The 22,471-nt window shown below is 33.2% G+C and overlaps 1 protein-coding gene across 2 annotated transcripts in view; it reads left to right on the top strand.

The window, feature by feature from the left end:
* LOC145277056 (glucose-6-phosphate 1-dehydrogenase-like) overlaps window positions 1-22,471 on the top strand; it is a 138,355-nt gene that overhangs the window by 37,733 nt on the left and 78,151 nt on the right. For both annotated transcript variants that reach the window (XM_080128712.1, XM_080128713.1), the window contains exon 2: window positions 14,223-14,260. In XM_080128712.1, coding sequence (XP_079984838.1) covers window positions 14,223-14,260 — 38 coding nt within the window. The remainder of the gene's footprint in view (window positions 1-14,222; window positions 14,261-22,471) is intronic.

The raw sequence follows: 22,471 nt of genomic DNA, 5'->3' as shown, positions 1-22,471 counted from the left end.
TATTGCGAAGGGTATACGAAGCACCCGTCTTCATCGGTTATTTAAATGTTTTGGTAGATGAGATCCAAAATATATATATATATACAAAATCCAAAATCTCTCTCTCATCATATATATATATATATATATATATATATATGAGTCAGATATATCCAAAATGATGTACTGCTACCAACTTTGGAGAGGTGCCACTAAAAGCACTCTTGATTGTTTGATAGTTCAAAATTGACTCTCCAATCTATTGGGGGGAGGGGGTTCTTCCATTCTTTACAACCTTAAGGGGATTTTACTTACTAGTTATAGTTTTCAAAATTAAATTTTCTTTTTGGTAGTTTAAATGATTAAATTGGCAGAATCAGTTCACATTGTTGGAGCATATGTTGAATTCTTGAACATTGTGTGCAAGGGCTTGGATGTACTTTCATATGCTCCAGCATGGCAACACACGTATGCTCTCTAATTATGAATTTAGAATAGAATGTGGTAATTGGTTTTTACCCTTCCATGAAAAAGGGTCTATTTTGCTTAAAAACGTAAGCCTCCAAAATCTTACTTTTTCATGTCCTCACAGATAGTAACAGTGACAACTAATAAAATATAGCTTTTAATTATGACACTATAGACTTACGTCTTTCATTTGTATGGGTGTGTATATATTTACATTGGAAAGAGCTGCGTTTTTAATATCTAATGTTTAAGTTTACTCAATTTTCTAAAAGCGTTTTCACTGTTAATGTTTTACTAGTTAATCTATCGTTTTATTTACGTCTGTGTGAAAATAATTGACCTTTTTAGTTTATTCTTATACAAGTGGTAGAACAAGATGTCAGAAGAGCAAAATGTTTGCCTAAAATGAGTCATTTGCTGGACAAACTGTGACTTTGCAAATATGTAATGCTTTGTCATTTACTTATCATATACTTTGTATGAATGTTTGGGCGTGTAGTTTGGATATTTTGTCATGTGATGATAATCTTCCCTTTTAGTGAGACAAAAAAACACAATAAGTGACCTATTTTAGAGCTCCAACTTTATCCACATTCTTTGTTTTTCTAAACAATACATAAATCTGTTTAGTTCTTTTATATTTAGAAAATGAATAATCTCTTATGCACTACGTCCAGATTTTAAAATGATCTGTTTTATTTTTAAACTATAAATAGTTAAGCTTTTTTTAAATTTTTATTTGTTTTACTTTTTCATCCCAAGCGAAGCATATAATAAGGGCTACTATTTGGGATCATTACTAACATAGGATTGTGGGAGTTGAGTAGTGAGATGTTTGCTCACCTTACATGGGAAAAAGGAACAGTCTGAGGAAAGAAACTGTTAGAGTAAAAGGCTTTCTGACATGTACCTCAACAGTGAAGGTGTGGGATTTTGCTTTTTGTTGGGTTGCCGGATATATGTCAAAGGGGAACATGTGCTGTGATTTCATATTGATTGAAACATAATTTCATTTGATAAAATTACTAATTATTATGATAGTCTTATGAACATAACAGATTCAAGTAAATAAAAATGTATAAAGAGGTTGGTTGTTTTTGTTTTACGGTATATCAACCTTTTTCAGGTTATTTAATGCCGAATCTAGTTATTTTGAGGAACGATTTTTAATGGAGTATATTTATTTATTTTTTTTAAGTCAGATTCTATTTAACCCATAATTGGAACCCTAACAGGTACTACCACTACGGGTCAGTGGACCTGGGAGCAATGGCAATTAAAGGGTGGCTCCACACTCCCCAAGGCCCGCAAGGTGGGGCTTCACCATCGGATATAGTTTTAGGTCATATCTAGGACCGTAAAAATTGGATAACTCTACATAAAAGATAAAATGTGACACAGTACAAAGCTGGTAATTTTAATGAAATAAACCGGACACTTTTTCGGGAGGAGAACCAATTAATTCTTTAAAAAAAAAATTCTTAAAGATACTTCAGTTTACACCAAAGTAGAACAAAAATCAAAAATATAATAACAAAAAGAAAGTAGAGGTGATTAAATAATCAAGAAAAGATAACTGTTCTCGGCATGTATTATTTTCACGTTTTTGTCAATGTAACCCCTGACCTTCTTCAGAAATATCAGCTGTCTGCAAGGACCCGTTCCATAGTGGATAAAGTACAATTCAGTTTTAATTCATACTCTTCTGAAGGTTGAAGGTTCAATCCTCAGTACAGGCGACACTCAAAATGGAATTGTGAATCATTTAGGACTTCTACCCAGTCATGACTTACAGAACAAGAGCATGCTACTCCTGTTGATTGAATAAAGGGCCCCATTCAAAATTCTTTGTAGATTCTAAAGTTTGACAAAGATTCCTTAGTTTGACAAGATACACCTGAAGAAGGTTGGAGACTACATTAACTGAGTAATTGTTAAAATTACTCAAGATGAGAACAGTAGTCAAAAGAATCCAAATAGTACATGTAATCAATCCTCATCTAAAAAATTCATAAACAAGATTTTTTTGTAGCTTTTCTACAAAATCTCAGTCCTTAAACGTCATCCAGGTGTTTGTCCCCATTTTGGGGAATATGAAGTCACTTAGTTGCCGTTACTTTCCAGTTCATTCTGACCCAAAGAAATACTACTAATCAGTGCCTTATATAAGCGTTTAATAAAATCTATCATTTTATTGAATTTATAAAATATGACTATAAACTATGCTTTTACAAAACGTTACATGAAATAACCTAACAAATATTTGGACTGCTATAAAATTCAAGAACCAATCAACCAGAATATATTTAAGATTTTACAATTACTCTCATTGTTAATACGGCTTTTTGTATTGTTTTTACTGATATGAGCAATATTTTAAATTTTGATAAGAAAATAAAATAATCTTGACAATTTTAATTTAAAATCTTCCCTAAAACATTCATAAAAACCCTGATATATTGTAATATGGTACTGCCTTTCTAACGGTTCTAAATAATCTTCATGTAACGTAGTGGTTACATGTTAACATGGACTCAACGTTGTGTATGAAATTATCGCAAAGAAACAAAAGAAATAAATTCGACACAAGTTTGTTTTCTTGTTTTTTGGGGGGTTTTTTTTTCAGTTGAAGGAAAAGCCATTTATTAACGGTCGTTTCATCATCAAACCACTGACACATATTTTTCCAAGCCAGTAACAATGTTTGCATCCCTGCTTTTCCTGAGTCAATTAAGTTTCCCAGTCTGCAGTTACAACCAGCTGCTATGACTGCAGCTTGTAATGGGTTGTGTTACCAGTTGTAGAGATCATTGTTGGTCACTTGTTGGAAACAGTGTTACGGATCTGTAGGTTACATGCTTTATATTTTATAGAGGCTATTACATTGAAGGTCAGTGATCGCCATTAGCAGGTGAGGTATCGTAATAAAAAACCAACAATAAAGAGCAAGTTTAATGAATAAGGAGAACATAAAAATTGAGTTACATATATACAAATAAGATGTTTTATTTAAGTATAGAAGATAACATTGAGTGTTTGTGTACAGGTGCATATATGAGAGTTCGTTAATATATACATGTATATTCATTCTTACCTTGAGAAAGGTAAGCACATTGACAAGGAATGTGGGAATCGCGTGTCTCTACATCAACAACCATACGGGAAAAGAAATAGAAAGAGATATATAATGGAACAAAAGTAGAGCGCCGTCTGTCGGCTAAAACGGGAATCACGACAAGGGCAGGTAACTGGTGCATAATTGAAATGCGCATGTGTGCATGACAAATCATAAGCATATCAGTCTGAAAAGCAGCTCCCCATAAATACTACCCCTCCAGTTAGCCCGAGGCTAAGGAGAAAAGAGGCTGCAACTTGATCAATGGTCAAAAAGATAATTGTGTATTTGAAAGCTCATTTTTGGCAAAAAGTATACACGGATAATCAAGTCTAACCAAAGTCAGGTTAATTCAGTGAAACAACACTGGCTAAATAAAACACCCTTGTGGTGTAGTTACTGTGATTATTCATAATTAGTATTAAGAGAACAATATACAATACATGACAACCACAAAATAGAAAGTCTAAGGAAAAGTTCTCAACAAGCAATGGAGACATATATATATATATATATATATATATATAAATAAGGGGGTAGCCACCAACAATGTATTTTTTAACATTATTTTATTATTCCGTGTCTTGGCTTTTCATTGAGAATTATGTTTGGATCATTGTAATAATGTTTTTAAATCATTGAAATCGTTTTTACGCGTTTCAGACGTTCTGTGAAGCGTCCTCGTCAGAAATTATTTTCAAATGTGTTGGAGATGTAAAAATGGCATTTTCGTAGTTCATTTGAAGTGTTTCCAAGGGGTGGAAGCGTGTAAGTGTCTACTATTCATTGGAATGTTCAATTTTTATTACTCTTTTATTGGGCTTACTCGGCTTTGGTCACTCCTGTATTGTGTTTCTCTTTCTCACTCTCTCTTTCTGCTTGTGTTTTTTTTTCTTTTCCTTTAGGGTAGGGTGTGTGTGTGTGTTTTCTTTTATTGGTTTGAGATGTGTGTACTGTTTTATAGTATTATGAGGTTATTTGCTTCCCTAGGAAGGTGACTGTGATCCAAGGTCGTTACTAATGTGTGTGTGAGGAGGCGGGGAGAACCAGCTCTTCTGAAATAAGGGTAGGGGTGCTTTCATTCTATTTTGATATTTATTTTTTGAATTCTTGGATTTTAGTATTGTGATTTTTCGTTTCAGTCTTTTAGGGTATTCCTTATATTATGTTTGTTTAGAGGGGTGTATTTAAAAATATGTATAGGGGATTTTTTAATGTTTCTATTTATTTGTCTCCCCATGTGGGTATGGCCAGACCCAGGATCGGTTCCTAGTGTGGGGAAGATCTTGTTCCCCAGAGAGGAGGGGCCAATTGGAGGGGTATAAGATTGGGAGGGGGATGATAGAAGGGATGATAGTTGTCTCAGTCATGAGGGGTTTCTCCTCCACTGACTGAGGGAGTGAAGTGTTGGAACAGATATTATACTATGGTTCTAGGTGTTTTCTAGTGTTGTTGGTTTCGAGGTTAAGTAGGGTTGGTATTGTTCAGTGTGTTATATTAGAGATAGGGGTGTTATATCTGTGTGTGGTTGTATGCGCGCACGTGTTTTAATGTGTCGGTTCTGATTTATGTGTAGGTGTGTATATGTATATTTATATGGATGTGCATGCGAGTGTGCCTTGCATTTCATGTTTTTGTGTGTTGATATTAGGCTCTGTTCAGTTCAGGAGTGAATTTTGTGATGAAGTTTTTTTTTTTCCTGTGTAAGTAAATAAAAATTGTCTATTTGGAAGATTGGCATTATTTTGAAGCTGTTTCCACTGCTTGTGTGTATGTGTTTTGAAACATAGAGGTGTCTGTTATCTGCAATTTTGATGTTGCTCTTATGTAAGGCCACTCTATTGCTGAAATTTTTGGTGGCTACTATGTAGGATTTGTTACATGCTGTGCATCTTAGGGCATATACTACATTTCTGGAGGTGCAATTTAGATCCTCCTTTATTTTGAATGTTTGTGCTGGGTTTTTGAATGTGTATGTGTTACCTTCTATTATGTCACATACTCCACATCGCGGTTTGTTGCATTTTGTAACCCCTTTTGTAGTGCGTGGAACGAGTTTTGAGGAAGTTAGGATGTGTTAAGTTTTGGGGTTGGCGTTTGCTCTTTATTTTTGTTGTTTTAAGTATGTTTAGTTTGTCGTTCTGATTGAGGAGGATAAGGTTTTTATGTGTGAATAGTTCTGGGTTGTTTGTGTTGTGTGTAGAGACGTATGCTAAAATTTGTTCTTTGTTGTGTTCTTTTGGGATTCTTAGTTGATCTATTGGAATTTTTTCAGCCAGTTCAATACCTTCCTGTATTAGTGGCAGTGGATATCCTCTTTTCCGCAGTGTTATTTGTAGTTCATTCAGTCTAGTTGAACGAGGTGTCTATCTGTTACTATGGTGCAGACTCTACATGCTAGGGAGTAGGGCATTCATTTTAGACAGTTTTTAGGATGGTGGCTTTTGAAGTGGAGGTATTGTTGAGTGTCTGTGAGTTTGTGGTAGATGTCTGTGATTATGTTGTTTTTGATTGTTACTAGGATGTCTAGGAAAGGTAGTTCTGTGGGGCTTTGTTCTAGTGTGTGGAATCGTCCCACCACTTATATATAAGTGGTGGGACGATTCCAATATTTTTCCAGATACAATTACAGATTCCAATTCTTTATAAATCTCTAAATCTTTAACTAGAATTATTTTTTCCTGATCACTGTAAAAACGCAACGTTAAATGTGCAGGTATTTTATCAAGCATAAATATACACTTCTAGGGATTAATATATAGATTTTAGTTTTACTGGTAGTTCATAATCAAATATTTATTTTATTACTATGAGCAGCCAGAGATTTTGCTTTAAACAAAATCAAATAAAAAGATAAAAGATATTTTGAACTATTTTTCTCTAAATCCTCTATGTGACAAGATATCTCCACATAGGCAACAGCAGGTGAATACAGCTAGGTTTTAACCCTTTAGGACCTGAATTAGGATGTGTGCAGAGAAAGCTGATACGTATAATCCATGCTTAGAAAGTTTTGCTGCAGTTAGGACAGAAAATGTTGGCAGTTGGCAGGAGTTTCGAAGCATTGTTCTGCCCTGTCTGCACTTCTCTGCAGCAGCTTTCTTGTCACTTACATATTGGCAGGCACCATCATGAACAATAATCCACCATTTGGTCCTATCTGAAGCTGTCTGCTCCCATGATGACGGGTCAATGTTGAAAGCCTTCAGTGATGCTGTTAAAGTAACTTTAAACTCTTTTCTCTTGCCGCCAAATTCAACAAGATAAGCTGATGAAAGTCGAAGGTTATATCGACCGAAACATGAAAAGAACACTCAAGATTAGAACAGTAATCTAAAGAATTCAGTTAATACAATTTTTATTTTATTTTTTTTTTTTTTTTTACGTTTTAATTTAATAAATGAATGCTTGTTTGATATTGATAAGAAGATTGGAGTTTGTAAAGTTTGGAATGTTTTAAACACACGGATTAGGTGTTGCTGTGATTAATTATTTGGCTGTGTGCTTAGTTGAAATTTTTTTTTAATAGCTGTGCGTAGCAATAATGTAGTCAGACCTGTCAATTTTTAGAGAATTGATACCAAGATGATAATACTTAACTATCCTTGAATAACCTCAAATGCTGATTTTATTTAAATGAGACTATTTAATTCTAGATTTTTCTTCTCAGACATTAAATTATTTATAAACGTTGCAGCTGTGACCTAAGAGAGCTATTTATTTATTTATGATCACCATTTTCTGGAAGTATCTAGTGGCTTTTTTTTTTTTTTTTTTTTTTTTTTTACATGGGGATCACCACTTATCAAGGCCCGGAAGCCACTCAGGGATAAGGGTTTTTGGTTTAATTAGATATTAATTCAGACTATGGAATCTACTGTGGCAAGTTAAAATGTAATTGTGCCTGTTGTGGTCATTTATGCACTAAAATACTGTTAGAGAAAGGTATGAAGCAACTTGTGTCCAATTAATCATATCCAATAGTTTCGGCATTAACATTCCATAACAGGTGTGGTGTCTGATCTCAAGGTATGGAAGTTTCTACTTCAATTCATTGTTCCTTTATGTATTGACTTTATTCGTTTGCTGTTGTATTTTCATTATCACATATGATTGCATCAAAGTGAGCCACCTGACACTCAGCTGTAAGCTTCTGCTAGGGATAAACTACTATACAATACAACACAATGGAGTGAGTAAATGTCTCCACTAGACTATCTGTAAAAAAGTTACATATCAAATGCAGCAGTAAGTCCTGTAAACATATACCAGAAAGAACAAGTTGGAAAGTTATACACCAGCCACTAATGCAATTCCTCCAGCTACTTACCTAGAAAACGGAGCTATTAATAGGTATCCTAAACCAAGATTTTATTCTCATTATATCTAAAAAAAATTGTGGTCATATAGATTTTTGTAAACAATAAACAAAAGTACTAAATTTATTTTGGTAGCTCAATTAGCCATCAAGTTATGATCGTTCAAAGTTTGTCAAAGTTGAAAATTTGCTATCATGGTCCAGAAGCTAAATTTCATAGTATATAACTAAAAATGTATAATCCTTATAAATGTAATGTCATCTTGTGGTAAATGAAAATTAATACTAATGAAAGCAATAATTATTAGATGAAACCAACCTAAACACTAGGAAAAATCCCACTACCAACGGGGGAAAAAAGTGCATATATGTCACGAAAATGCAACTTTGTTCATATCAATTTCATTTCAATAGCTAATGTATTGAATCTTAGTATGATTCATAACACATTAGAGACCAAGATAATTTTTTCTTTTAATTATAAATTGATAAAACCACTCAATTGTGGACCATGTAAAAGCAGTCGAACACACAATTTGGTAAAAAAGGCAAAAAAGGGTTAAATAAAAAGTGAGTCAAAAGTATATGTTACTGAAATTGTTGTAAAAATGTAACCATTGGAGGTAGAAGCTTAAAACTTTGCAACTTTACTAATTTTTGGATGAGGAATTAAAAAAAAAAATGTTTGCCTTGTTTCTAATAACAAAATTTGCCACAAATATTTTTACTTTGGGGAATTTAAACTCGCCAAAAAAAAGAACCGCCAACAATAAGATTTAGAAATTTGTTATACAAAAAGTCAAAAGTCTTTTTTTTTTCTTTTTTTTTTCTTCTTCTTCAAGCATTGAAAAACTTTCAACTTAAAAGACAAGTAAACAAGATATTTTATAGGCAGAGGTCTTACTACAATTTCTTTTCTTATAGATTTTCTCTCAGAATTCATAAGCTTCTGCTATGGTAGATATATCGAGAACACTCCAAATCCTACCATCACTCGAAACTGGCATTACCTCAAACCCCCATCTGTAAACAAATGCTGACTCTACCTGTGCAATGTCATCTGACAAAGGCCATAAAAAAAATCTTTTCTACCTTTGGTTTGTGCTAAAAATTTTATTACAGTGCTAGATGCAGATATAACCTCAATGATTTGGCCAATGTAAAAGTTGGTGTCATAGTAGACAGCAACCCATTGTCCTTGATGCTCATAACTGAAGATATCCTGAGATGGTTCTTCATCACAACTGCAGGAATTATCTGAATGTTCAGCAGATTCACTAAGAGTCTTTTTTTTGTTGCTTTGAAGGTGGAAATGAATTAACTGGATTTCTTAAAATAGTCAGAGAGAGCAGCTTCCAGTTGAACTTTATTTCCACTGGTGTTGATTTTGGCACCTAAAACAACCTTGAGATATCTCAGTTCGTTTATCAAAAAACACCTGATAGAACATATAGATCTCAGGGGTACTTCTAGAGTTTATTGCCGAAAATGGAGATGGCATTTTTTTTCGTGCACCTGTCATTAAAATCCGAGGGAGAAATCAGTATTTTAAACTATGACTGAAGCATGAAATATATAACAAAAAAATTAAACTAGATAATGATTTTTCAGTTTCATTTAAATTAATTTGTTGTTGACCCTTTAAAGTTGCTTTAATTAAAAATGTTTCATTAAAATTTATTTGTTTGAAAAAAAAAAAAATATTTTATAAAAATCCAATGTTGCTTTCATTACAAAATTATTTTATTAAAATTATTTTTTTACGCAAAATTTTCAATAAATTTTTCTCCCTCGGATTTTAATGACACGTGTGCCAAAAAAAAAAGGAAAAAAAATGACGTCTCCATTTTCAGCGATAAACTGTAGAAGTACCGTCTCTGGAATTATTAAACAAACAAAAAAAATGGTTTTTACAGTGAAATTAATTTTTTCATTTATGCGCCACGCGTACATAACTTATATTTTCAGTTCTTATTTTTTAAGTAATGTACAGTGTAATTAAAAAATAATTCAACAAAATCTTCAAATTTATTAAAAACGCCTGATAGAACATAAACAAAAAAAAGTGCACATTTTTGCGTGAAATTAATTTTTTTATTTACGCATGCCTTGTCGCACGTAACTTAAAACTTAGCTATATTTTAATATTTTTGTTTTTTTAAGTAAAAATGTTTTTTGGTTTATAATGTACCCAGTTTAATTTTTAAAAGATAATTTAACAAAGCTGAAGTTTATCCAACCGAGAGAAGATAAAGCAAAGAACATATGAAAGTTTGAAAGAAGATATAGAAAATAAACAACTGACATTATTTTTTAAATTCTAAATTTTCATTTCTTTTATTGACATGCTTGTCGCACTAAAAATATTATTTTAAACAATAGCTTTCTATCACTTTTAAATAAGCAAAAACAAATCCATAGTAAAACAAGTTTGTTTACGTTTTTGTTGGGTCCTGGGGCTCGTTTGTGCTGACAGTTGATTTTGTGATGATACTGATACGGTCACTTGGCATTAAGCTGTAAATCTCGATGTGTAGGTACATTCACTTTTATTAGTGGCGCTCCTTGATTTATGAGCGTAGTAATATGACACCAACAATTTATTAAAGAGGAGATATTTCTCTACAAAACGGCGATTTTGGGAATTTTTCAATTGAACTTTCATATTTCTTTCACTGAAGTTTCCAAGTTGGATTTTTTTTGTGAAAAACAACTTAAAACCCTTTTTTTTAAGCTCATCATATTCAGAAGTGACCTTTTTTCTTTAAAATGGTACTATTTTTTTATACCTAGATTCACAATATCGCGTGCACCAAATTTGAAAACACCAACATTTTTTGTGTGTAGAAAAAAAAAATAAAGCCACGTTCACCGAAATTAGTGACATAACTTGAAGTAACCTGGGGGAAAAAAAGAATTATATATCTATAAAGCAAAAAGATTAAATTTTATTAAAATCAAAACTTTATCAAAATAACCCAAAAAATAAACGAGATATCACAAGTTGAAGTTAAGGGAAATTCAACTTTATTTACTAGTTTTCACATCCTAAACTAAGCTAGTTTGGGATACCTACTATTAAACCTGACATGGTGATATGAGACAAGAGAAAGTAACCAATCGAGGGGAAAAAGTGGCTGGTTACTTTTAATGCAGCTAAAACCAAGCTTTTACATCATCAATGCTCTGCTCCCCATCTGGCATTAATTGAAATGAATGGCTCTCGTCTTGGGGAGGCTCCATGTTTTGATAAGTTTCTGGGCTTGACCTTTACTCCTGATCTGAAATGGAACACGTTCATCAAATCCATTACCAAGGTCGCTGGAAAAATGATGGGATCCTTTTATCAATCCAGTAGATATCTACCTGCTGAGGCAATTCTCTACATATATAAGAGCCAAGTACATCTAAGGATGGAGTATTGCTGTCACATCTGGGTAGGAATTACTAGGAAGATCTTATCCTGACTTGACAGTGTTCAAAATAGACTTTGTAGCCTAGTGGAGGATGCACTTTTCTCTTTCCTGCAACCTCTTTCTCATAGAAGACGTTGTGAGCCTGTCTGTTTTATCATAAGTGCTTATCTGAGCTCCAATCTAAATTCCCCACTTACCAAACATTCACGAGAAACACTTGTCTAGCTGAAACCACTATCAATCATTTCCCTCACTCTTTATCTGTACCTAAATGTAGATTCCATGAACAAAGCTTCTTTCTTAGAACTGCACGCCTGTGGAACTCTCTTCTATTTACCTGCTTTCCAGCTGACTACAATATGGGCATCTTCAAGTCCAACGTAAACAAGTTCTCGATTAACCGTTCCCCTTAAGTAATCCAATTTACCAAATTTACACCTAACGATTACTATATTATCCTTTTGACCACTGTACACTCTTAACCCTTATCCTCGAGTGGCCTCTGGGTTTGATAAGTAGTGATTCCTTTGTAAAAAAAAAAAAAAAAATATATATATATATATATATATATATGTTAGTGTCCCCAATGATGCTGGGTTAAACTGAGCTGGGAAAGAAAAGATAACAAAAATATCAAGGTCTGGAGTATGATTATATATATAGGGGAAAAATTGGAACCTTTGGAAAATCTCCATTATTTCAGTGATTATAGAAGCAACTAGACTCTTAAAAAAAAAATAAATAAATAAAAAAAATAAAAAATTGCATGGCAAATATACCTGATGAACCAAATGCAAGAGATATACAATTTTAATTAAAGGGATGATCAGAATCTTAAAAGATCTTTCTGTTAAGAATGTTTGAGATAGTAGGTGAATGTCTGATATCTGATAGGATGCTCCATCCCCAAATAGAACAAACTGATGAGAAAATTAGAAAAAGAAAGTATGACTTACTTACTGGAGAGTTTGAACTATCTACTAGAGACCACCCTCGAGTGTCTTCAGTCTCTGTACAAGGGTTTAGTAGGACAAACTGACATGAAAATACTTCAACTTATAAGTAAATCCTGATCAAATATTCAAAATAACATGGTATTCGAAGCTCGAATAAGAACCATTTAACATGACTATTGTTGGCTAATATGAAAGAATGGTGCACCTGTTATCTCAAGTAGCAGCACTTAGCTATATACCCCACCAGACCAGATGAATTCTTGTTCTGGAATCTGGCAAAATTCAGAAAAGATCACAATAAAAATGAACTATGACATAATTAAGTGGCTAATTGGGGAGATTAAAAATGACTGTTTTGCACTTTAATTATTCATGTTAGAATCTAGATTGAACACTCAGACCTGTTTCTCGTATAACAATCGTGCTCTCTCCAAAAAGAACTTATTAAAGTAAAATGAAAACCAAAATATTTGCCCAATACTTTTGTGCTAGCCACCTTTTTCATGCCAATCAATTAAACGACCATGTGTGTCAAGGAAAAATCGTCTCTGCAGATTTCAAATAACTGATTTTTTTTGTATAAGCTCCTAATAATTCATGTTTATCACCTTCAGTTTCCCCTAAAACTACTTAACAACATTAGTTAGTTTAAAGCTTATTTGCTTAATTTTGCATTAACACTTAAAAATTTTACAAAGAATCTAATTGTAATAAATATCACAATTGGATTCTTCATAAAATTTTACCCTACAAAAGTATTTGATGTTAGTACATCACTTTATCAATTGCATCGTCAGACAAAGGCACAAAATTTATAATATTAGGTTATTAGTAGAGAAAAATGTTTAAGAGTCAGAGTAAAGAAAAATTCAGGAATTGGAGTTCATTATCTGGGCTCTTGTAGAAAGCGACAAAAATAGCTGCCCAGTATTTACAATAGATGCCAAGTGTTAGTGTAGAGCTGAAATAACTTAGAGTAATGGCAAGCAAGTGTAAACTAAGAAAAAACTGCAAATGAACTTGAAGAAATGAAATATTTGACTTTTCCACCAAGTTTCAGTCATGGATGTCCGACAGTTGTATTGTCATGCAATGATATGCCCAAATGTGAACTACTCTATTCTAAGCACACCTGGATACTGTGAAACAATGTGCTACCCTGCTTGACAACTGTGTCATGGTCTTCTTTCACTTTTTCTTACTGTGCCGTTTCTTATATTGGCAGGTGCTAAGAGGGGAGTGCACAGGATCACAAGTATAAAAAAAAAGTAAAACACAAACTCTGAAACATTCTACAAATATTAGTTGCACTTTGTGTGTGTGTGTGTGTGTGTGTGTGTGTGTGTGTGTGTGTGTGTGTGACATTATTGACCATCTGAACTAGTAGGTCCACATTTGTTGAGGCCATGGACATTATTGCTGCCAGTTCATTTTGATCTACTCGGAGCCACAACCGGCATTCAACTGTCGTCAACTATTGCAAACTCAAGACTGCCCATAAACTCTCCCTAACTGTTGCAAGATTTGCTGCCACACCTAAAACTGCCTGTAAAATGACTCTAAATATATCTACCTTTATGTCTCGTCTTTTGTCTGTCACACCTTGATTTCCTTTGTGTACCTTGAACAACTTCTCCATTGTTCTGCTGATAAACTTATTTCCTTATTTTCTTTACTTTTTTTTAAACTTACTAACACTTGACGGGAGGTGGAATGTTATTATCACAGATACCCTTCCTTACTTATTCCAGACACTAATTTGATCCCTCGTGATTCCAGTTGAAATATTGTCTGCAGAAAGTATTGTCAGTTTTACTAACAATTTCATTGTTGGCATTTCTTGGAGGGGCACCCTATATTTAAAGTGATTTTATATTTTAGTAAAAATTTTAAAAACACTTTTTCTATTAAAAAGTTGTCTTTTTGGTTAGATTTTTATTTTTTCTGATATTTTCATTTTTCAATTTCAGGGAGATTTGGCTAAAAAGAAAATCTATCCAACATTATGGTATGTATGCTTACATATAGCATTTTTCAAAATCTTATTACTCCTGCCAAAATTTTACATTAGAACATGTATTTATATTATCTGGATTCTTCGAACTACTGCTCTCATCTCAAGTCTTATTGGCACATTTCATTCGCTGTAACCTCCGACCATCTTCATGTGTATTTTGTTGAACTCGGGAATTTTCTGTCGAACTCAGAATCTGCAGAGAATTTTGAACAGAACCCTTTATTAAATCCACAGTGGTAGTATTCTCTTGTTCCATCAATCATGACTGGGTAGAAGTTCTGAGCAATTTGCAATTGTATTTTGGGTGTTGCCTGCACTGAGGAATGAACCTTCAACCTCCAGAAGAATATAATTTACAACTTAGTTTTATCAAGTACTTTATCAAGTATTGTTTCGACTTGCATAGTAGATAAAGTAATTCTAGAGTTTGACAAGATACATTGAATAAAGGTTAGACATTAAATTAACTGAAACCTTGCAAAAACAACACTTCAGATGAGAACAATAGTGCAAAGAATCCAAATAATTTGTATATGTTTTGTCTCAAAACCACATTGACAGAATAGAGAAAATACTTATTGCATGTTGTCTCCTCAGTTGTTAGACCAAAAAAGAGGGGAAACGAAGAACTGAACTTCCGAGTTACACCTTTTATATTTGTGATTGCCTTATCACATGGTCTGGGGCTCCATGTATTAAAAAAAAATGCAGATTTAACTTGCCAATAGCAATAGATCTTTCAAATCTTGGTGCATTTTGAAAACCATCTGATCGAATTCTGTGCAAATTCCCTTGTCCAACAGAAAGATTAGTCATTAGATATTTTACGATGGTTTCTCTATTATGAAATTTTCATAGCAACTTTCAAACCAGTGTATGTGTGTGATAGGTACGAGACAGCCACTCAAATTGAATCTGACTCACTGAATTGGCAAGCATATGTATTTCAAATAAACAAAGTCCTCAAATATGACCTTAGCAGTTAGTTTGGAGTTATTAATTTTTGTACTATCATTCACACACACGCACACATTCATAAGTAGGCCACCTGACTTTGCTCAGTTGTAGCATACACTTAAATATATTTTAATTCATACATATTTCGCATTATTATTATAGTCAAACCTCTAGTGATTATTATATTGTAACCAGTATATAGTAATGATTACAAAAAAAGCTAAAAACTATTATATTACTGAGTATCATTATCCAATCAAAGAACTCGTCTAACTAAATAGTTGTCATAGTTATGAAAATTTATAAAGGAAACTGTTACTAAGTCTTAGCTATGTGTATTCCTCAAAGTGATGCAATAGCCCAAATTAATTGGATCGAGCCACAGTTACTACTTTTGCAACATCCATTCAGATTGTTCTGCTTGGAATCTCCAGACATAGGGTTCTTTGGAATAATCCAGTTCCTTCCACCTCTCAACTTAGACTCTTGAAACTTTAAAATAAGTGGAATTATGAAAAAGCTTTTCAGATTTGTGTTCATGCCAAGTATTCACAGAACATATGAACCATTACACTGGAAGTGTGGAGGTTAGAAGCCTTAAATTTATTTTTTATAAATATATATTAATATTTGAAAATAGTTTGAGAGGAAATGTTTTGATGCTAGGAAGATGCGCTTGAGTTGAGAATGTTAGTTGTCTTCCTTTAGTTTATGTAAAAGAGTGAATGAATTGTACATTGCTCATGAAAGAGAAGCAAAAAAAAAATTAGTTGAGAATTTGCTAGTTTCAAGATAAGTAATAATTATAATGAATGTAATTGTGACGATAATGAAATGAATAATGTGTTAAATAACCTGTCCCACAGCAAATATTAGATTTAGAATTAAATGAAAAGGAGAGGCCTAGAATCAAGATCCAAATGATGCATGATTTTGAGATGGAGGGCAGTTGAAAATAAACTGAACCTTCCCTGTTATCAGAAGTTGAGAAATGAAACTATAATACAAATGAGGTGAATTTAAAAAAATAAAAATAACAAGCAAAAACAATTGTTTTGCGTATGCATAGTTTTACAGCTGTAAGTGAGGGTTAGTAAAATTTTTAAAGAGAAAACTGAATACAAAAAGACCCAAATGTAACTATATATCATGGGGTGGGGGGCGATGCGAGAACTTAGGAAATCAAGTGACCAGCCAAGTGAGAGGAGGAGGAGAATTCTGAGAACCATACAGGCATTTGGGTCAAGTGAATTAAAAATAGTTCAACAAGAATAGTCAAGTAGGCACTTGGAGATCAATTTAATGGTAAAAGTGATTTCAGATCATTTTTTTATTTATAGGTAATAAAAAACGAATTAAAAATAATTATAGCCATGATGATGATGACTATTAGCCAATTTTAATGAAATTTTCAGTATTTATCAAATGATGATCGCGGCATATAATGAACTAATTTTTATTTAAATTCGAGTGGAAATGTATTATTTTGTTTAAACAAAAAATACCTTCACTAAAGTTATAGTTTTCAGTAGTAAATAAAAAATGCCAGACTTTATTTTTTGCTTTTTTTATATAAATAAAGCATCCTAATTTGTAACAATAAAAATAAAATAATGTTTATAGGAACATTACGAAAAAAGCCCCTAAATCCGTATTAATGAATTCGATATAACTCGCAGAAAAATTAATTTCTTGAATTATCGATATTACCATTGAATTAAGCATTGCTTATTTAATATTTTCACACAAAAAAATTATAATTGCAAAAAATATTCCTACTTTTTTTTTTATAATTATGGGTTTCACATAATTTTTATATGCAAGATTTTAATAATTTCCTTGCTCACAAGAATGTAAAACTTTCAGCATAACATTTTTTATATAATATTGAACAATAATTAAGAAAAAAAAATTAATTTAAAAATAGGAACATAGAAAAATACTTAAATTATAAAATGCAAAGATTAATACAAACATTCAAAAAAAGGAATGTACAGATGCGTGACTGGGTAAAAAAAAAAAAAAAGAACTTCCTCCATTTTAATTACATGACGTCATTTTCAGTCTTTCGACTGCCAGAAATTTTGTGCCTTCGTAATTTTCGTGTTTACAAAATTTTAGTTTGTTGCGTTTTGTGAACGCCAGAATCACTCGGTTTTGGGCTAATTAATTTGTTTTGTACAAACAAGGTGTTTTTTTGTTTTTGTTTTTTTTATTTAATTCAATATCTTATGATTTTACTTTGCTAATTATCTTTGAAATTGACCCAGAAAACTAATAGTTATCTTTTAAAGGATTTTTTACAATGAATTTATTTAACTTCAAAATTTAGCTGAATTGGGTAGCTCGCCGTGAAAACATTTTCATAAGTTTTTTTTTTCACATGTACAAATATTTTTTTTTCCTTTTGGAAATTAAGTTTAGTCTCTAATCTTTCAAATACAATCAAAAAGTAGTTGGAAACCTACAAAAAAAATTATAAATCTGCTTTCAAAACTAGGTCCCCCATTTTTGTCTGTCCATTTTTGCCCGTACCTAGTAATGTTAGCTGCTGCAAGGTACAAATGAATATATGTATTTTTAAAAAAAGGTCAATGTGGCCTAGAGGACCAAAGGAAGTACCTTAAAAAATTTGATTGTTAGGGATGTTCAGGTATGTCACATGTAAATGTCATGTGCAATTAATCTTTGATATGAAGACCTTCATGTTTTCCATGTTTTATCTAATACTTTTAAGTGTCCTCCATTTGTTTACTTGTTACATGAGACATGACACAAGCTCCAACCAATACAAAATACCTCCCCATGTTAAGAACAGCAATCATTAAAAACAATAAACAAAGCATTGATCAATGAATGTCTTAATATCATAAGAACTACTCGTCGGCAACAAATGTAACTGTAAAAGTCGTTGTTTACTGAACAAAAATATTTGTTATGGATAAAAAACAAACGCAAACCGAGTTGGTATATCATTGTTGAATTAGTTATACAAAACTAATTCAACAATGATATACCAACTTGGTTTGCGTTTGTTTTTTATCCATAACAAAAAATATTTTTGTTCAGTAAACAACGACTTTTACAGTTACATTTGTTGCCGACGAGTAGTTTTTTTTTATTTACGACGATGTATCAAAATATAAACAGTTAATAATGTAATGGCATGGTACAAGGACATTTGTTTTAGGGAAGAAATCCAAGAAATGTCTTTCTGATGACTGTTGTAATCGGAATGGATAAATGTAACTGTAGAAGAAAGTGACAGTATTGCATTTTCGAATCTATACTGTCTTCTTGGAGCAGGGAAAAATCGTTATATTAGAGATAATCAAAACTTTAGAGATAAAGTGAAGGAAATAAAATATCTGAAGAAAAATCTTGGGAATTTTCTAGTCAATAATTGTTCAGATTAAAAATTAAGCTATACCTAATGTAATAAGGCCCTGAAAATTTTAATACTACCACAGAAACACATACACACACATATATATATATATATATATATATATTAAAAAAGTCAAGTATCATGGTTCAATTGTGCTCTAAATAGAAACATTTTGAACACGCCCCTGTTATATCAAAGGGGGCTTTCTGCTTGTGTGGTAATAAAACTTCTCAAATGCACTTGTGATGTTAAGGTGTTAAGTTTGGTAAAAATTGTCTGTTCCCTCTTTTATCAGAGTTTATATTATTGTTTGATACTTATCAAAGACATTTCGATACAAAACCTATCTAAGAACACTACCAGATACATAAAGTACATTTGTATAAATTTCCATAAAAATCGGCCCGGCCATTTTGGAGTAAAGAGAACTCTCACTCACTCATACAGTTCTTTTTATATAATGATGACCTTATCTATGATTTCTAATTAACTAACCCGGATGCTCGGAGGTGTGTTAAGCAAAAAAAAAAAAAAAAAAAAGTGAAGCAGGCAGGCTTTAACCCATACCGGGAAGGAAGAAAAATAATATGAACAAAAAAAAAAGTGATGTCTTTAGCATTGCATCCGTCGCCAATACGAAAGTGACGAAGGTTTAAATTAAGGCTAATCAATGGGTTAGTCTGTGTCGAATCGTCCAGAAATGAGATTTTGAAACCCATATCCCCATCATCAGGCTGTAGTTTGCACTGCAGATAGACAATATAGGAACTAAGAAATCCTGAAAATTTGAGCACATAACTCCAAGCGGTTCCCGATTTAGAGCATTTTTTGTTTTGGCGTTAGTCACATAATGTGATGCTCAGGGGGGACAATTTTGTGATGTCATTTCTTTGGATATTTTCTAATTGACAGATCGTATGGCTCTAAAAATTCACCCAGGCAAGGTTTTTTTGTCGCAAGGAATCCAAAAATGGCATCAGATTTTCTCAAAAATGAAGCTTTATAAAGATATTAAGGATTTTTGGATTTTTTCATATGTGCCCCAAAATCGAATAAAAAAAAAAAAGAGTGTGGCTGGTATGGTAATGCCTTACTTTTTTCATATATTTTTGTTAGACCCAATAAATTGTCCCTTGACGAAAAATGGTTAAAAGTTCGTTTTGTTCATTCAGTTTCTGTTGAAAGTCGGGTATATTTTTGATGATAATGAAAATATTCCCTCCCGCTATTGGATTAATTTAGAGACGTGTTAAACTCATGTCACACCTTTATTTTGGAATAAATTTTTTGAGTAAGCCAGATGAATGTTTCAACAGTTTGTTCTAACTTCCTTTTGACACTATGAACACGGCTATGAGAAGTAACACTGCAGAACTACAAGGAAAACCCCCATGGATACCAGTTCCGCATTCAAGGTTTTTTGTGGAGTTTTCACAGAACTCACAGGTTCGTAGTCTGGATCCATTGTCTATCTGTAGTGCAAATTATAGCCAAATCTATGGATATTGGTGTCAAGCCCTGGATGATTTTATATGGAATAACCCCAATCGAAAAGAGGGGATGACTTTCGAAAATATTGGTGAAAAATGCAACCCCTCCCAATTTTTTTATATTTGTCGTCCAAAGGGTCGAGCTTCAAAATGATACCAATTTCGTGAAAATCCGTTGCTTCTGTCAAGTTTTAGGCAGACATACATACAGACAGACAGATGAGATTTATATTATAGACTAGCGGGGGATACCCGGCGTTGCCCGGGTGTTTGGAGGTGTGTGTGGTTTTGAGTAAATCAAACTCGAGGTGGGGGTAAAAAAAAAAAGTTTTGGTAGGTAAGTATGAGGATCGAACTCGAACCCTTGAGGCAAAGTTGGAATAAAGTGTGAAAAAAAAAAACATGCGATGTTAACCATTGGGCCACCGCGAAATACTAACGGAAACATATTTTAATTTATTTAAGTATTAAAAACGGAATTGACACGTGTCTGCAATAAAAGTTATATCAGCTGCCGAAGTCACGGAGTTAACTTTTGCTGCGGGGCAGCATTTGGGTTTGTTTACCCAACTTTGACTGGCTTTTTCCCCAAGATGTTGGGGAGGGGGAAACCAGCTCCCCAATGTCCAGATTGAATTGTAATTGTCAGATACAAGGAGTTTGGCCTCACATTGATCAAAGCTGATTGCTTCTGGACGTTTCCCGGTGCAATTGCCGGGAACAGTGCCTTAGCTTTGAATTAGTTTCACTTTTTATACGAAAAAGCTGAACGAACACAAAACGGGCTGAAATAGCAATAATTTTGTAAAAATCGACGTATATAAATCTAGAGCCGACCCGTGTTCCCAAATCCTAGATATTATTATCTAGGGGGTATATAAACAGTTTTAAGCGGGAGAGTCGGCAAAAAAAGCCTTTGCGAGACATACATAAAATGATCACACACATTTTGCCTTTTATATATATAGACTAGCGGGGGTACCTGGCGTCGCCCGGGTGTTTGGAGGTGTAAAAGAAAAAAAAATGTTTTGGTAGGTAGGTAGGCTCGAACCCAAACCGTTGAGGTTAATAGGCTGAGGACTTACTGCTACACTATGATGGCAGAGAAGTGAGAATGTATGAAATAAAATGATTAAAGAGTAATGGGACAGGTGCATGTTTAATGAGGTCAAACACGACCCCACGGGGAATGAAATGCACTTAACGTTTCCACACTGAATTTTAACTGTGGGGTAGTTCTTTTTACGCAACTTTGTCTGGTTTTGTTTCCCCAACATGTTGGAAAACCAGCTCTCCCTTTATTAGGGGAGTCAAGCGTCCATCGCTTTCTAGATGTTCCCGGCCAGTGTGCTGAGGAACTGCTGATATGATTCAGTTTCGCTTTTTTTATACTGAAAAGCAAAACAAAGATGCAGGGATCAAAAAAAAAAAAAAATCTCAAATATCGTGTAAAAGCTGGGCAAATTAAAGACAGACACGACCTCCAATCATAACTGGTATATATTATGATTTAGACAGTATATAAAAAGTTTTAAAGAGTGACCCGAGCTACAACCCCCCCCCCCCCCGAAAAAAGCCTTTGGCAGACATACAGAAAAAATGCACACACACACACACACACACACACACACATTTTCGCTTTTATATTATGAATAGTTCCCATATTGTATTAAATTTTAGGCTAGGTCTAATTTAACAAATCATCACCCAACATGATTTTTTTTTTTTTTTTTTTAGTTGCCTTACGCTCCACTATTCTTCTGTCTATAAATTTTACTTCATTCCATCAGAGACATGATGGATTCCCCTTTCCCTACATACCTGACTTTACAATATTACAGCTTTCCAATGTTCTTTTAAACTTATAGTGGGCAATATGCCTCGCCTTTGTATATTCTTCCACAATTACATAGAATCGCATACAGTCATGACTTTTTCCGAAGCGAGCTTGTTTTGCAAAAGATGTTTTCAGCTAGTGAACTCGCTCCTGAATACTGTCCTGATACCATGTGATGAATTATATTTTTTGGATTTTTTTCTAACATGCTCTTCATATATGGTATACAAACTCTGGTAAGTTTACAGGTTTGGTATTTGGTTCAGATTTCTTGGAGCTGATATCATGCTCTCTAGATAATTGTTTTGGTGTAAGGTTTCTCTTAAATTGTCTAGCTACTCTTAATATGTATTGCTGCTATTACAAATTACCTTTGCTCGATATTGTAGGCAAGACAATTATCTTTACATTATATGGAGGGTGGGAGTTAAACTTTAGATATTGCCCAGTAAAAGTTGACTTTCAATGTACAAATGACTTAAACCTCTGATCAATTCAAGCTAACTTATTGATCCAAACACAATTTCGAA

Source organism: Euprymna scolopes, chromosome 5 (assembly GCF_053919585.1).
Source record: "Euprymna scolopes isolate OS-2025 chromosome 5, ASM5391958v1, whole genome shotgun sequence".
NCBI lineage: Eukaryota > Metazoa > Mollusca > Cephalopoda > Sepiida > Sepiolidae > Euprymna > Euprymna scolopes.
Note: the sequence above shows the minus strand (reverse complement) of the source record. Positions and strands in the feature narration are given on the sequence as shown.